Source organism: Silene latifolia, chromosome 5, assembly GCF_048544455.1.
Source record: "Silene latifolia isolate original U9 population chromosome 5, ASM4854445v1, whole genome shotgun sequence".
Lineage (NCBI taxonomy): Eukaryota > Viridiplantae > Streptophyta > Magnoliopsida > Caryophyllales > Caryophyllaceae > Silene > Silene latifolia.
In genome coordinates, this window is record NC_133530.1 from 84,708,211 (window position 1) to 84,725,201 (window position 16,991).

General features: G+C 40.8%; 4 protein-coding genes across 4 annotated transcripts; 1 reads left to right on the plus strand and 3 right to left on the minus strand.

The window, feature by feature from the left end:
• The first annotated feature begins 1,401 nt into the window (after window positions 1–1,401).
• On the plus strand, window positions 1,402–4,162 carry LOC141655673 (wall-associated receptor kinase-like 6). Its single transcript, XM_074462740.1, has 3 exons — window positions 1,402–2,335; window positions 2,496–2,654; window positions 2,745–4,162. Exons 1-3 carry the CDS (start codon window positions 1,402–1,404, stop codon window positions 3,977–3,979), a joined length of 2,328 nt encoding a protein of 775 aa, XP_074318841.1. The 3' UTR covers window positions 3,980–4,162.
• A 61-nt stretch (window positions 4,163–4,223) lies between these two features.
• LOC141655674 (wall-associated receptor kinase-like 2) lies at window positions 4,224–5,243 on the minus strand. The gene has a single exon (XM_074462741.1). The coding sequence runs from the start codon at window positions 5,241–5,243 to the stop codon at window positions 4,224–4,226; it is 1,020 nt and encodes a 339-aa protein (XP_074318842.1).
• A 5,336-nt stretch (window positions 5,244–10,579) lies between these two features.
• On the minus strand, window positions 10,580–11,101 carry LOC141655675 (wall-associated receptor kinase-like 5). Its single transcript, XM_074462742.1, has one exon. The coding sequence runs from the start codon at window positions 11,099–11,101 to the stop codon at window positions 10,580–10,582; it is 522 nt and encodes a 173-aa protein (XP_074318843.1).
• Window positions 11,102–15,626: 4,525 nt separating this feature from the next.
• LOC141655676 (wall-associated receptor kinase-like 4) lies at window positions 15,627–16,682 on the minus strand. The gene has a single exon (XM_074462743.1). The coding sequence runs from the start codon at window positions 16,680–16,682 to the stop codon at window positions 15,627–15,629; it is 1,056 nt and encodes a 351-aa protein (XP_074318844.1).
• Window positions 16,683–16,991: the final 309 nt, after the last annotated feature.

The following is a 16,991-nucleotide window of genomic DNA, read 5'->3' on the forward strand; positions in this document are numbered from 1 at the left end:
GTCCCTTATCTCTAAACTTTTGAAGTTGAGGTTCTTATTTGGAAAAAAATTAATAGTATAGGTCATTGTCTATGGGTTAATTCCTTTATTTTAAAGTACTCCGTAGTAGCCATTTAATAGAACTCTTGACGTAATTTTGATTTTTGGTTATTAAAAACTTCTAATCTCTATGATGTTGAACATGCTGATATATATTTGGACTAAGGTTGCTGGTACATATGACTTCTCCTAGACTCCTACTCCGCAATTTGCGAAGGCCCTTAAAATACTGGGTAATGTTAATATCAATAATATATAATTCATACTCCCTCCTATTCTGGATAATAGTCCCATTGTGGACATGGCACGGGAATTAAGGAAAGGAGTTAAATAATGTAAAATATTGTGGTGGGGTGAGGTAATTAGAGAGAGGGAATGTATTGTGGGGTATTATTGTGAGTGAAGTGATTAAAATAAGTATTGTTTTGGGTTGGGTGGGGTATTGTTGTGGGGTTGAAGTGATTAAAATAAGTATAAAAGGTTACCAAAAATAGACAATGGGACATTATTGTGAATAGACGGAAATAGACAATGGGACACTTATGTAGAATAGGAGGGAGTATGAAGAAGGCTTAAGTGAATTTTATATTGCTCTCATAAGCATCAATAATGTTACCTTTGTGTATTTATGTTGACAAACACAACATTTACACACTGCAATCATCAAGGCTAATACATAGTAGGGCCAAAAATAACATTTTTATTTTGTCACATCATAATTATATACACTAAATCAGCAATCATCCTTTGCTAATGAAGCTCCTTGATTTGTTAACCTTACCAACTCTTTATATTATACTATGTTATCTTGTTCTCCATGATTTGTGACACAAATTATTAACTTACATGAATTTTTTAAGTATAAAGTTGTATCTAGGGAAAATGGACAAACCAAATGTTACCAAGATTCCCCTGTTTTTTTGGACGGTGTTCAAGTCTTTTGAGACATTTAAGTAATCGAGTGGATCTTCTTAGAGACAGTCTCTCAATAAACTTATTGAAAGAACAATTACAAATTGATCGAAAAATGGTACAAAAAGCAATAATATGAGTACAAACACTACAAAATGAGCTACGATAATTAGGAAAACATGTACCAAATGAAACAAACATTTTGAACCACAATCAACGATAACATGTGTACGAAAAAGTACATAAATGGGTACAACAAAATTAGTCTTCCAATAAGTTAGTGAGAGACCGTTTCTCCAAAGTTTTAGTCTAAGTATCAGTTTATTTTATTATTCCGTCCTATATGCATTTCACACTTGGTTCTGTTTTTTTTAATTATTTTGACAATATATATTTGTTGTAATTGTATCATTCTATGTACTGCTGTCTCACAGTAATCAGAGCAAAAATATGTTTCCGAGTAAAAATTTAGTGGCATCCTGTACATGGATATGGATATGGGTTCTGCTGGTGTTCCCATGTCTAGTGGGTGCATCCTTTTCGAAACCCGACACCATGTTCACTGCTGTTAACGCGCAAAAGCCAGGATGCAAACCGAAATGTGGGAACATTACGATTCCATATCCGTTTGGCATTGGGAGAGATTGCGCGATGTCTGATGACTATGTCGTCAACTGCACCAACATAAGAGGTCATATCTATGCCTTATATGTTGATAACAACACGGCTATTCTCGACATGTCTGAGACCGAGTTGACTCTAACATCTAGTGCAGCTGCTCGATCATGCAACTCCGAAGGCAAGGAAACCACTGCAAATAACTGGGGTGAGATTCATGTGCTAGGGAAACCCTATGCATTGTCGAGCACTGCCAACACGTTTATGGTTGTTGGTTGCCATCACTATGGATTGCTGAGGGCCACCACTAAAACTGACCGGAGAGTGGTTAGTTGTGTTGCCTTGTGTACTGAGGAAGCGGATTTATACGATGACTCTTGCTCTGGGATCGGGTGTTGTGAAGCTCCCCTTCCGAAGGGATTACAGGACTTCCAGGCCGGCTTAGAAAAGATTGTATATAGCACAAACGTCACCTCAGGGAATTGTAGTTATTCCTTTCTAGCAAAACGGTCTAGCATTGATTTTCGTCGTGCTATTGATCTTCAGGATCCGGGATTTGACAAAAAGGTTCAGATATTGCCTTCTGTGATGGATTGGTTTATTGCGAATGCTACTTGCAAGGAAGCGCAGAAGAATGTGGCTTCATTTGCATGCCAACGGAATACAAGTTGCATTGATCTTGAGCAGGATTTGAATGTTTATGGGTACCGCTGTAAATGTCTGCAAGGATTCGAGGGTAATCCTTATCTGAGTCCCGGCTGCACAGGTCAGTTTCTACACTTCTTAAATTCATGGTAAACGGGTCATTTGGGTTGGGGACGAGTCATTTCATGTATATGGTGCCAATTCGGGTCAGGTCAATTTATTTAGCTAGACAAGTGTTTGTACTACTGCCACCTAATTTATGTTAACTTTGAGCTTCCTAGATATTGACGAGTGTCGAGGACCGAGCAATCCATGTTCCCATTCTTGCACAAACATTCCTGGAAGCTATCAATGCAACTGTCCTAGTGGTTTTAATGGAGACGGAAAGAAAAATGGGACGGGTTGTTTTCCTAAGAGCTTGAAATTGGCCTTGCCCTTAGGTAAGGTGTTTTATGTATTTCTCAGTCTATTTACGGGTAATCAAAGAAGTAAATAGAACTAATTATCTCTGCATATTATGTAACATGTAGGACTCGGAATAGGCTTGGGAACGGTACTTTTTTCCTTGGGAGTATATTGGTTTTTTGTTATGGCGAAAAGAAGAAAGGAGATTTTGCAAAGAGCTAACAACTTTAAGAGAAATGGCGGTTTGTTATTGCAACAACAAATGTCATCCACGGAAGGTATGATTGAGCGAACAAGAATTTTTACTAATGATGAGCTAGATAAAGCCACTGATCACTTCAACGAAAACAGAGTTCTTGGTCAGGGTGGCCAAGGTACGGTTTATAAGGGTATGTTGAGTGACGGAAATATTGTTGCCATTAAGAAATCTAAGAAGGTTGGACATAGCCATGTAGGCGAATTTATCAATGAGGTAGTTATTTTATCACAAATCAACCATAGAAATATAGTCAAGCTGTTAGGATGTTGTCTGGAGACGGAAATCCCTCTATTGGTTTACGAATATGTTCCAAATGGCACCCTTTCGAGACTTATCCATGATCCGAGTGAAGATTTTCCAATTACTTGGGAAATGCGTTTGCAAATCGCTATAGACGTGGCAGGAGCACTTAATTACTTACACTCGTCTTCCTCGAATCCTATCTTTCATAGAGATATCAAAACCTCCAATATACTTCTGGATGCCAAGTATCGAGCAAAGTTGTCTGATTTTGGGACCTCAAGATCGATTGCTGTTGATCAAACACATTTAACTACTCGTGTTCAGGGCACATTTGGCTATCTGGATCCTGAATATTTCCGTTCACACCAATTTACAGATAAAAGTGATGTCTACGGTTTTGGAGTAGTCCTTGTAGAGCTTTTGACCGGACTCAGAGCCATTCTTCCAAGTCAAGCATATGATGGGAAAAGTCTAGCTTCATGGTTTCTATCGGCTATGGAAAACTTCAACTTGGACGATATCTTGGCTACTCGAGTAGCTAAAGAGGGCAGCCAAGAAGCTATTCTTGCTGTTGCAAACCTCGCTAAAAGATCGCTAAACATGGATGGGAAAAATAGGCCGACTATGAGAGAAGTCTTTGTAGAGTTGGAGATGATTAGTCAGCAACACCATCTTCTTGCCTCGAATCAGAAGAAAACTCCAGAGGTCAATGAGCAAACATCAAGGGACATAACATTTAGTCCAAGCGAAAGCCTTTTGCGGCCATATACAGATGAAGATTACTCTTTGCCTTCGAACTGGTCCACCGCTTCTCAAATTCAGGATCACTCTATGGAAACATTTTTCAGGAGGCAATGATACGGCGTACGTGGTTTTACTCTGTTTCCTACATGTAATTATATAGTTTCAGTCTGTAAGTTCAATTAACTGTCTTTTGCCTTAATGCACTGATAACTTGGGAGTTGGAAATTGAAGGCGAAAGTATGTAACAATATTCAACTATGTTGTCAATGCATTTAAACGCTTCATTTTAACACCGAACACAATTGTTTTTTCACAAATAATCATAAATTTTACAGTAGCTTTTGCTGTGTAATATGTTTCAGCTTTTGTTCTTGTCTTGATCTTGCATTTGCCAAAGCTCTTGAACCACATTAATCATAGTCGGTCGTTCATCCCCTTTCTTTGCGACACATTTCAATGCAAGTCCTGCAACCTGTCGGATCTCATAGTCACTAGCTTGTTCCAGCAATTCGCTATCAATCATATCCATCATTTCATTATCTTCCACAGAAGAAACAAAAATATCAACCAAGTCATTGTTGTATCTAGCCATCATAATAGGTTGCTTTCCTGTTAACAACTCCAATAACAAAACCCCGAAACTATAAACATCACATTTCTCTGTCACTTGCTCAGTTTCAATGTACTCTGGATCAATACAACCCGGAGATCCAAGAACAGGCCATTTTTGAGCCGTCTCCCCGGGAGTAAGAGTCACTGCGTACCCAAAATTGGATAACTTTGCGCGAAATGACTGATCCAGAAGTATACTGAATGATTGAACATTCCTGTGCACCATTGGTCTTGACATAGCATTATGCATATAAGATAAACCATAAGCGATATCAGTTGCGACTGTTAATCGATCAGACCATTTCAAACGATTCCTGCCCGAATGTAGATGTTGAACAAGGCTTCCATTAGGCAAGTACTCGTACACCATTATGGGTATAAAAGTTTCAAGACAACCACCATAGATCTTAACCAAATTTTCATGATTCATAACCATTGATGTCGCGGCTTCAGTCAAGTATAGTTCAATGAGGTGGTGATTCAGATGAAAATCTCTAGGTACTTTGACAGCTACAACTTGGTCATCTATTACTCCTTTAAAGACAGTGGACTGGATTCTACCGACAACTAGATTGGGATCGTAGTTGTTTGTAGCTTTCTCAATTTCGTCGACTGACAGTATTTTCAGCTGGGTCGATCCTGTATTTTGGCCTCTGCTCAGAGCAATCTGTTTCTCAAGCAAAATGCTTCCATTGTCAATGAAATGTTTCTCATTGGAGTAAAATTTTGGCTCTGTGATACACTTTTTTGTTTGTGTTTGACCCATCAGTATGGTATGAATGTGAGTTTGGTTTTTTGTCAATTAAAAGTGCATATAATAAACAAGTTTGCCTACTTGCCTTTCACATGTTTGACTAATTCAAAGTTTTATAATAAGTAAAAAAAACGAGTGTTATAACAAGTTGTACATGTTTGACTAATTGGAGTACCAACTAAGATTGGACTTGCTTTAGGAACGTTGACATAATGTCACCATCATTTGTGATCCATAAAAATAGACGGAGTATAATTAAATGGAGCCATTCCAAAGAATAAGACGAACTTTGTCACAAGCGATAACATCGGAACTGTTAGAATACAAAATCGATTATGGGACTCCAACATCAATTTAAGTTTTTGGTTGAGATGGTATCAGTGTCGGTGTGACCAAAAGGTCACGGGTTCGAATCTCACTTTAAACTAGAGAGAAAAAAAGATGCATTGTTTGAGAGAGTTCTATATAGCTTTACAAGGCTATTTATAATGATAATTACAATGTGAATAAGATATAAATCCCACTAATTGTAGAGCTAAGCAAGGTAACAAAATAACTACATTTGACTAATACTAAGATTATAGATAAATAAGGAAAAGTAGATAATATGTGCAATATTATATGCATGATTATAGGGAAGAGTTAGCTGTGTGATTTGGACGGAATAATATCTTCAACATTCCCCTTCAAGATGGACGGGCGAGAGCGAAGGCCAATCTTGTGAGATAATTTAAGAAAACGGGCCTTATGGAGCTGCTTAGTGAGTGTATCTGCAAGCTGATCATCACCATTGATATGTTGAACACGAATTTTGCCAAGACGGACTTGCTCTTTGACGAAGTGAAAGGATAGCGCAAGATGCTTCATTTTAGAGTGAAACACGGGGTTCGCGGAGTAGTTGGTGGCACTAAGGTTGTCACAATAGATGGAAGGAGAGTGAGGAACTGTAATTCCAAGCTCAAGTAGAAGAGACAGTAGCCAAAGTAATTCAGCGGTTGCATCGGCCACAGCTCAAAATTCGGCTTCGGTTGATGAACGAGACACAGCTCGTTGTTTGCGTGATGACCAACAAATGGGGTTTGAGCCGAGATAAACTATGTAGCCGGATGTGGATATATAGTCAGAATTATCGCCACCTAAGTCGGCATCGCAAAAGGCATGTAATGAGAGTGGAGAGGATTTGGAAAGGTGAATCCCCATGTGAAGCATGCCACGAAGATATCGAAGTAGTCGTTTGAGGGCAGTCCAGTGTAGGGCAGTTGGGTGAGTAAGAAATTGTGCGAGTTTGTTGACGGGAAAGGATATATCAGGGCGGGTTAGAGAGAGGTATTGGAGACTACCAATGATTGCGCGATAATCACTTTCATTGACAGTGGGGGTTTTGGAGTCGGTTATCAGTGGTGGGTGCGGAAGCATTGGGGTTGTAGCTGGGTTGCAGTCTTGGAGGTTATATTTGTGAAGAAGGTCAGACAAATATTTTGTTTGGTTTAGGTGAAGGCCAGAATTTGTGGGGGTTACCTCAATGCCGAGAAAATAGGATAGAGGGCCAAGGTCTTTTAACAAAAATTTGGTCGATATTTGAGTGATAAATTGGGTAATATGGTTTTGATCGAATTGATTTGGTCCAGTGACGATTATGTCGTCTACATAAACTAAAACAAATAATTTAATTTGTGGTGAATTAAGAATAAATAATGAAGGGTCCGAGATGGAATTGGTGAACCCGAACTGAATGAGATAAGTTTTGAGTTCAGTATACCATGCTCTCGGTGCTTGTTTGAGGCCATAAATGGCTTTTTGTAATTTGCATACATGGTCCGGTTTGTCCGTGTCAATAAAACCTGCGAGTTGTGACATAAAGACGGTGTCAGTAAGTGTACCTTGAAGAAACGCGTTGTTAATGTCGATTTGGTGAAGATGCCATCCTCGTGTAACAGCTATGGTGAGTATCAGACGGATGGTGGTTGGTTTTATAACGGGACTAAAGGTCTCCGAGTAGTCAATACCCGGCCTTTGGTGAAAGCCTTTAGCTACGAGACGGGCCTTATATTGTTTAAGACTTCCATCAGTGTTGTAGTTGACGCGAAATACCCACTTGCTACCAATCAAATTTTGTGCTTGAGATCGAGGAACGAGAACCCAGGTTTGGTTTTTGAGCAAGGCTTGGTATTCATCGATCATGGCAGCACGCCAACGAGGGTCGATGAGAGCTTGTTTGGTAGTAGTAGGGGTGACATGTGTGGTAGTTGAGACGACTGTCTTTGCATATTTGGGGTTGGGTTTAATGATGTTGTGGGATAGGCGAGTTCCATGGCGGTGGGAGAGTGGTGGAGGGGGTGGTGGAGGTGTGGGAGGTGAGGTTGCGGCAATAGGAGGTGTTTGGACAGGGGTCGAAACAGGTGTGTCGATAGGGGCAGTGGATGTGGAGGGAGGTGAGGTGGGAGAACGAGGAGAGGTGGGAGGAGTGATGGGGTCAGTGGCTGGGGTTGGAGAGGGTTCGATGGGAGGTAGGGAGGCATCGAGGAGGGGTAGGGCAAGTGTGCACCAACGATCAGGGGTGGGGGTGGGTTTGATGGCCGTGTTTGATAGGGAGGGGTATGGGAATTCGGTTTCGACGAAACGAACATGTCGAGATGTGTAAAGCTTTTTGAGAGACGGATCATAACAATGATATGCACTTTGTTTTGTAGAGTAACCTACGAAGATACAAGGTGTTTGAGAGGCGGTTGTTTGTGAAGGATTTCGTAAGGTGACTTGTTGTTGAGGGTGGGAGTAGGAAGCCTATTTATGAGGTAAGAGGCAGTGGAGAAGGCATAAGGCCAAAAGGTGGTGGGTAATTGAGCTTGAGTGAGGAGAGCTAACCCGGTTTCGACAATGTGTCTGTGACGGCGCTCCGCAAACCCATTATGCTCGGGTGTGTGAGGTGGAGAGGTTAGATGAGTAATACCATCATTGAGGAGGTCGGGAGTTAATTTCTTATATTCCCCGCCATTGTCCGAATAAAATTGGCGAATTGGTTTGTTAAAAAAAATTTCAACAATGGCTTTGAAACGATGAAAGGTGATGTGAGTGTCGGATTTGTTTTTAAGCGGATAAATCCAAAAATAATGACTGAAGTGATCAACAAATATTATGTAATATTTAAAATTATCATGAGATAAGAGAGGTGCCGTCCAAACGTCATAAAACACGACATCAAGAGGGGCGTGAGATTGAATTGTGGAGACGGAGAAAGGTAATTTGTGACTTTTATTCATAAGGCATGTCGTACAATGAGTGAATTCGGAAATGCGACAATTAAAATTGGAATTTAAAAGCTTGAGCGTGGCAGTTGATGGGTGCCCAAGTCGATGGTGCCAAGCGGTGGAGGTGACGGCATAGGCTCGAGGTTGTGGTTGCCATTCGTAGGTGCCATTATGGAATCGGCCCTGGAGTAGGATGGTTCCCGTCGCTAGTGCCTTAAAACAAAAAGAACCGGGTGAGAATAAGGCAACCGCGTTATTATCTTTACAAAATTGTGAAACGGAAAACAATTTACGGAAAATGGTAGGAACGACTAAAACATTTTTAAATAAAAGATTATTATAAGAGAAAGAACCATGGTGGGTGATTGGCAGAGAAGAACCGTCCCCTATAATAAGGTCATCAGCTCCGTCATATGGTGCATGGAGCGAGAGATTGGTGAGGTCATCGACGACATGGTGAGAGGCACCACTGTCGATGAGAAAGGAAGAGGAGGAGGAGGGTGGTACAGTAGCCGTGTGAGCATGGGGTCGAGGTTGTTTGGTCAGTGGTGGTGGGAATATGACCATTGGGTAAGCCCGTCGAAAATCAGAGCAGTCACTGATGACATGCCCTTTACTTCGACAGTACTGACAACGGCCAAGGAAAGGTTTGTTGTCTTGGGTAGGAGTTTGGTTTTGGGCAGGAAAGCGAGGTTGTTGTGCTTGGTGGGTTGGGGTTCGAGATTGATATTGAGATTGGTGATGGCGAGGTTGTTGATAGTAAGGTCGTGTAGTGGCAGCGTGAGCCGAAGGAGTGAAGGGTGTGGTGGTTGTTTGGTTTTTGACGAGAAGTTCGTGTTGGATTAACCTCTCGTGTAAGGCTTCAAAGGTGATTGGTGTATCACGGGCTCGAACAGAATCAATGACGGGTTTCTAAAGGGTTTGGTCTAGGCCATTGAGGATTTGTTGGGTTATGTCCTCGGAATCAACTGGTTTTCCGAGTTGGGCAAGTTGGGCTGCGCATGACTTGATAGATAAAAGGTAGTCGGAAACGGACTTGACTCCATGGGTAATGTTGCGGAAACGATCCTTCAATTGAAGGATGTGAACCCTTGAAGGATTTGCATAGGTGGTTTCAAGGAGAGTCCATGCTTCTCGAGAGGTGTTGGCATCGAGAATTATGGGAGCGATATCATCGTGAAGTGTGCCTGCAATGGCTCCGAGAATAAGATTATCTTGTCGGAACCATGTATTGTAGGCGGGATTGGGAATGGGTTCAGGGTTAGGCTTCGTGGTGGTGGGTTCTGGCGTGATGGTTTGAGGTGGTGGTGGGGTGGATCCATCAAGGAAGGCAAAGAGGCCAAGACCTTGAAGGAACCGTATGATTTGGAACCGCCATGAACGATAATTGTTTTTGGTGAGACGGGTCCAATTAGGAAAGGCGACAGAGAGGAAGGGTTTTGTGGGTTCGTCGGTATTGGGAATAAGGGCGTTTGATTGGTTGGCCATGGGTATGGTGCCGAGTACAACAACAAGGAAGACGAGGTTTAGGATCGATATAGAAGCTGATACCATGTAAAGAAGAAGATTGGTTTTTATTGAATGATTATAAGAGTATTTTACAAGGCTATTTATAATGATAATTACAATGTGAATAAGATATAAATCCCACTAATTGTGGAGCTAAGCAAGGTAACAAAATAACTACATTTGACTAATACTAAGATTATAGATAAATAAGGAAAAGTAGATAATATGTACAATATTATATGCATGATTATAGGGAAGAGTTAGCTGTGTGATTGGACGGAATAATATCTTCAACATTTGCAACGAGTCTTTATAGTTGATTATTCTTTCCTGTCAGCATTTTGCACTTGGTACAGTTTTTTTTATGCATAAGTTTGTTGTTCAGACTTCAGTGAGAACAAATGAAGGACACCAACATACGATGTTAAAATGTTACTCCGTATATCAAAAATGAAACTTCACCAAAGACGTAGACGAGTCTGAGTAACATAGCTTGAACACGCAAATATAATTTGAGATCTGATAATAATACTCAGCTATTGTGTTGCCTACTTGCCTTTCACAGATCACATTAACAATACTGAAGCTTAGATTTCACCTATCTAACTCTACTTTGCCTTTGCTCCTGTATTTTTCTTGTATCTGCCAAAGCAATTGAACGACATTGATCATCGTCGGTCGTTCATCCCCTTTCTTTGCGACACATTTCAATGCAAGTCCTGCAACCTGTCGGATCTCATCTTCCAGCGCTTGTTCCAACACTTCGCTATCTATCATCCCCATCATCCCATTTTCTTCAACAGTTGAAACAAAGACCTCAACCAAGTCGGTACCATGTCTAGCCATCGTAATAGGATGTTTTCCCGTCAACAGCTCCAATAACAAAACCCCGAAACTATAAACGTCACACTTCTCTGTAACCTGCTCAGTTTCAACATACTCAGGATCAATATATCCTGGACTTCCTAGAGCCGGCCCAATTTCATTTGTCTCCCCGGGTGTAAGAGTCACCGAATACCCAAAATTCGATAACTTTGCTTGAAACGACTGATCGAGAAGTATACTGAATGATTGAACATCCCTGTGCACCACTGGCCTCGAAAGAGCATTATGCATATACGATAAAGCATACGCAGTACCAGTTGCGACCCTTAATCAATCAGACCATTTTATACGATTGGTATTTGAGTATAGATGTTTAAAGAGGCTTCCATTAGGCAAATACTCGTACACCATTATCGGAATACAAGTTTCAAGACAACCACCATAGTATTAACAATAATAATTAGACTTAGTCAATATATTAGATATTATTCTCCTATGTAAATATAGTTAGCTTATTCCCCAAGTATGTAATCTTTGTAACCTAGCTAACACCTCCCTATAAATACTTGTATTCCTTTCACAGTAAATACACATTCATTCAAACCTTCAATCTCATATCTTATATGGTATCAGAGCTCACATCGATCCGCCAAAAATTTTCTCAAACCTCGCCGTCACTCCACCTTCAAACGCCAAACACAAATCATCCTCAACCCCTCATCCTCGACCATGACAAACACCCACCACGACACCACCGTCCGCAACCCTCACGATGCCAACGAGCCTCTCGTCTCACCAAACCTCACTCATTGCGTCAAATTGACACCCACAAACTACACCACATGGTTCTTTCAACTCACCAATATTTTCTTTGGTTTTAGTTTGCTCGGGTTCCTAGATGGGACCAACCCCGCTCCATCACCAACAATAGTCGGTGATGACAAAACCGAGAAAACCAACCCCTCCTATCTTTCATGGCTTAAACAAGATGGGTTGATTCTAGGGGCTCTTATGGGTACTCTATCGTCAACCGTCCAAGCCCTCATAATCCGTGCTAAAACCTCTAAAGAAGCATGGGATATTCTAGCGCAAACCTACGCAAACCCTTCGCGTGCGCATATTATGCAATTAAAAGACCGCTTAGACTCGATTGTCAAAACCTCTAACCAATCGATAACCGAATACATGAACACCATGAAATCATGTATTGACCAACTCGCATTGATGGGTAAGATAATCGACCCCGAAGACATTATTTCCAAAGTTCTTAAAGGTTTAGACTATAAAACCTTTAAACCCGTCATCGACACCGTATGCTATCCTTGGCTTCGACCTTATACACGACATAAACTCGAATATAGATCGACTCCTTGCATTTTCGTAGGCTACTCCTCTACTCAGAGTGCATTCCACTGTTTTGAACCAAAAACCAATCGTATTTATACATCGAGACATGTAAAATTTGTTGAAGATGATTACCCTTACACCAAATTACTTGCGTCTGACCCACCTACTAATACCAACACCAATCCAAACGATTGGTGCTCGCTCATTATACCCATTATACCACCTCAACCACCACCCGTGTCAACCCCCACCTCTCCACCTGACACTCGGCCACGCCCTCCCATCACCCAAGTCTATCATCGTCGACCTCCTCCCATCCCACCCGTCTCCTCTGCCAGTCCTACACGCCCTGCACCCGAACCCATCACACCCTCTCCTGCCACCCCACAAACCCTTGCCTCTACCTCCCAACCCGTCACACCCTCTCCTGCCACCACACACACCCCTACCGCTACCACACCAACCCCTCCTCCACCTCCACCACCCCCTCCTCCAAAAATAACTGTTGTCACTCGCCTAGACAACAACATTAGGAAACCTAATCCCAAGTACATACAAACCACCTCCAAGTATGCCCATCTCGCTCATACCTCCGCATCACCCAACGCTCTTCCCAAAACCGTCAAGCAAGCTCTCATAGTACCTCCATGGAGAACCGCAATGCAAGAAGAATTTCATGCTCTCGAGAAAAATCAAACATGGACTCTAGTCCCGCGTCATCCATCTCAAAATGTCATTGGTTGCAAATGGGTCTATCGAATTAAATATAACCCCGATGGCTCTCTAAAACAACACAAAGCTCGCTTGGTCGCCAAAGGATTTCATCAACGACCCGGCATTGACTACACAGAAACCTTCAGTCCTGTAGTCAAACCCACCACCGTTCGCCTCATTTTATCTCTAGCTGTTAGCAACTCCTGGACTTTACGCCAACTTGATGTAAATAACGCCTTTCTTCAGAGGACTTTAAATGACAATGTCTTTATGAGTCAACCACAAGGCTTTGTTGACACCTCTAAACCAGATTTTGTGTGCAAACTAAACAAAGCCATTTACGGTCTCAAACAAGCTCCTCGAGCCTGGTACACGGAGCTCAAAACCTTTCTCGTTCAATTTGGATTTAAACAATCAATTTCCGATTCTTCTTTATTCATTTACACAACCAATACAACTCGCATGTTTATGCTCGTTTATGTCGATGACATTATTATTACTGGTCCTAACCAAGCTCATTTACAAAACCTTATTGACAACCTATCCAAACGATTCTCCCTAAAAGATCTTGGACCGCTTTCTTACTTCCTTGGTATTGAAGTCACACCAAATCCTAATGGTCTTCATTTAAATCAATCCAAATATGTACATGATTTATTAACAAAATACAACATGGACAATGCAAAACCAATTACTACCCCTATGTCGCCTGACACACACCTTACTCGGGAAGATAATAAACCAATTCACGATCACTCCGACTACCGCGCCATCGTTGGAAGTTTACAATATTTATCTCTTACCCGACCTGACGTTGCCTTTACTATCAATCGGCTAGCTCAATTTCTCCATCATCCCACCACTACTCACTGGTCTGCTCTCAAGCGTCTACTCCGTTACCTTCAAGGAACTCAACACCATGGCATACAACTATACTCCAAAAACCCGCTCTGTCTCCATGCCTTCTGTGATGCTGACTTTGCCGGAGACAAAGATAATTACATTTCAACTACTGGATATATTCTCTATCTTGGTCGCAATCCTATAACATGGTCCTCCAAAAAGCAACGTGGTTTATCCCTATCAACTACTGAGGCCGAATTTCGAGCAGTCGCTTCCGCCACAACTGAGTTACTCTGGCTTCGAAATCTACTCACTGAGCTTCACTTTCATGTCACAAAACCGCCAGCCATTTACTGTGACAACTTGTCAGCTACCATGTATGCGAAAAATCCAGTCTTTCACTCCCGGATGAAGCACATGGCCTTATCTTTTCACTTTGTTCGTGAGCAGCTTCATCAAGGCTCTATTCGAATTCAGCACATTGCAAGTACCGATCAACTAGCTGACGCTCTTACTAAACCTCTGCACAAGCAACGCTTCCTTCTTCTACGAGACAAGATTGGTCTTCTTTCTCCGTCGTCCATCTTGCGGGGGCGTATTAACAATAATAATTAGACTTAGTCAATATATTAGATATTATTCTCCTATGTAAATATAGTTAGCTTATTCCCCAAGTATGTAATCTTTGTAACCTAGCTAACACCTCCCTATAAATACTTGTATTCCTTTCACAGTAAATACACATTCATTCAAACCTTCAATCTCATATCTTATACATAGATCTTAACTAAATTTTCATGATTCATGACCATTGCTGTCGCTGCTTCGGTTAAGTAGAGATCAATGAGGTGGCGACTCAGGTGAAAATCTATAGGGACTTTGACAGCTACAACTTGATCATCTATGACTCCCTTAAACACAGTGGATTGTATGCTACCGAGAACTAGTTTGGGATCGTAGTTGTTTGTAGCTTTCTCGATTTCACCGACTGACAGTATTTTCAGCTGCGTCGATCCTGGGTTTTGGCCTCTGCTAAGAGCAATCTGTTTTTCAAGGAAAATGCATCCATTTTCAATGAAATACTCCTCCCTGGAGTCCAATTTTTGAGCTAAGCTATACTTCTTTGTTTGTGTTTGACCCATCATTATTGAGTTATGCAAGTGAGATATTTTTTTTTTTTTTTTTTGCCAAAGTCATGTATTCAAACTGATAATATATATCATAATCAGAAATAATGCAAAATTTGGTAGTATGTGGACATGAATGAGTCAATAATGTAATGCTTTGATCAGAGAGTTGTACATGTTTGACAACTTGGCACAGTCTAAAGTTAAGGCATGATTAATTGTCTTTATCACTTGTTATCAGAAGAAATGGACAATGATAATGTATTTGGATAAATAAAAGACGATTTTATAACACGGGTATTAAAAAGTCGGGTAGCTCGACACACCAAAGAGAGTCAAAGTTTTCGTAGTCTGATCTAATAATCATCATAATGAAATACTGTGGTTCATAGGGCCGGTCCTGAACATTGTGAGGCCCTAGACGAAATGTTAAAATGGGGCCCCGATTATAAAAATACAAGTACTAATACAATTTTAATAAACTAAATAACAGACGCGCAAAATTTTTTGAAGGAAACTTAAAAATAAAAATCCCAATTTTTGAACTTTAAAAAATTTAAATGATTTTAAATTTGAAGAAAAAGTAGCTATGAGGAATAAAACACAAGATCTCTTATAATTTGGTAAGATGCATCATGCATAACCACTGGACTACTTCCCTTATTTTGGTTTTTATGTGTAATAAAACTTATTTGACAAAGACCTCGAGTTATAGCCTAAATAGCGGACTTCTAATTCCGCTTTCATGGGCCCTTTCTAGACTTGGGCCCTTGTCACTTGACCCATCAAACACCACTATGGGCCGGCCCTGAGTGGTTCACTCGATCTTGTATTAGCCAAAGCTCTTCAACGACATCGATCATACTTGGACGCTCTTCGCCCTTCTTTGCCACACATTTCAAGGCAAGTTGGGTAAACCAATGGATCTCATCGATATTACCTTCTTCGATGATGATCGTGTCGATCATGTCCTTAAAACCAATTTTCCTCACATCCGAAACAAATTCATCTACCAGATCATTCCCACACTTAGCCATTTCAACAGGATCCCTCGAAGTTAATAACTCCAACATCAAAACTCCAAAGCTATAGACATCGCATTTCTCTGTAACTTCCTGAGTTTCAATGTATTCCGGGTCAATGTATCCCGGAGTCCCATGAACCGGCCATCTTTGATCCTTCTTCCCAGGAGTAATCACAACCGAGTGGCCAAAATTGGCTAGCTTCGCATGGTACGACTCATCGAGTAATATCCCAATTGACATAACATCCCTATGAACCACTGGCTTTGATAAGGCATTATGCATACAAGACAGTGCATAGGCAATATCAATTGCTACCCTCAAACGACCTCGCCAATTCAACAGCTTCTGAAGTGCCATGTCCCCATGTAAATAACAGTAAAGGTCGTTATTTGGATAGAATTCATATACTATCATTGGTACACAAGTCTCAAGACAACAACCATAAATCTTAACCATATTGTTATGACATATCACCATTCCAATGGACACATCAGTCAAGAACAAATTAACAAGTTCGGGATTTGGGCCGGGTTTTGAAGGGGTTTGTATTGCGACCACTTTGTCATCAAGTACGCTCTTGTAGACAGTTCCACCGCGAAAACTACCAACAATTAGATTTGGATCATAGTTGTTTGTAGCCTTCTCGATTTCGCTCCTGGACAAAATTTTCAGCTGTCCTACTCCTATGTCCTTGCCTTGGCTCAAAGCAATCTGTTTTTCCAACAAGATACCGCCATTTTCGATAAAATACTCGTCTTTGGATTTGAACTTCTGCACTGCCTTGCCATTCTTACTAATTGATTTAGTTTGACCCATAAGAAAAAGTAACTTTGCTACCAAACCCAAATTAATTCAGGTTACTAGCTTAAACAGAAAGATTGCTTATACTGCAAATTAAAAGAGAGAAGATTGATAAAGAGTTTTTCGACGAAAATTTGACATTTGATACAATGTATATGAAGACAATTTCGCTTCTTTATTTGTTTTGGCTATGTCACATTGATTTAATTACCCAACTAAGATTGTCCAGCTGTTTTTGATGTGACTTGAACTCGGACTTTGACTTTGAATACCTCCTAAATCAATCATGAACCTAATGGAAAGTGTTTCTGTTTAATACAAAGT

Bases quoted from the DNA above. Each gene is read 5' to 3' on its own strand.
- LOC141655673 (XM_074462740.1), top strand. From the start codon at position 1,402: ATGTTTCCGAGTAAAAATTTAGTGGCATCCTGTACATGGATATGGATA. The intron at 2,336-2,495 runs GTCAGTTTCTAC...TGAGCTTCCTAG, and splicing joins TCTGAGTCCCGGCTGCACAG to ATATTGACGAGTGTCGAGGA. The intron at 2,655-2,744 runs GTAAGGTGTTTT...TGTAACATGTAG, and splicing joins GAAATTGGCCTTGCCCTTAG to GACTCGGAATAGGCTTGGGA.
- LOC141655674 (XM_074462741.1), bottom strand. From the start codon at position 5,243: ATGGGTCAAACACAAACAAAAAAGTGTATCACAGAGCCAAAATTTTAC.
- LOC141655675 (XM_074462742.1), bottom strand. From the start codon at position 11,101: ATGCATAATGCTCTTTCGAGGCCAGTGGTGCACAGGGATGTTCAATCA.
- LOC141655676 (XM_074462743.1), bottom strand. From the start codon at position 16,682: ATGGGTCAAACTAAATCAATTAGTAAGAATGGCAAGGCAGTGCAGAAG.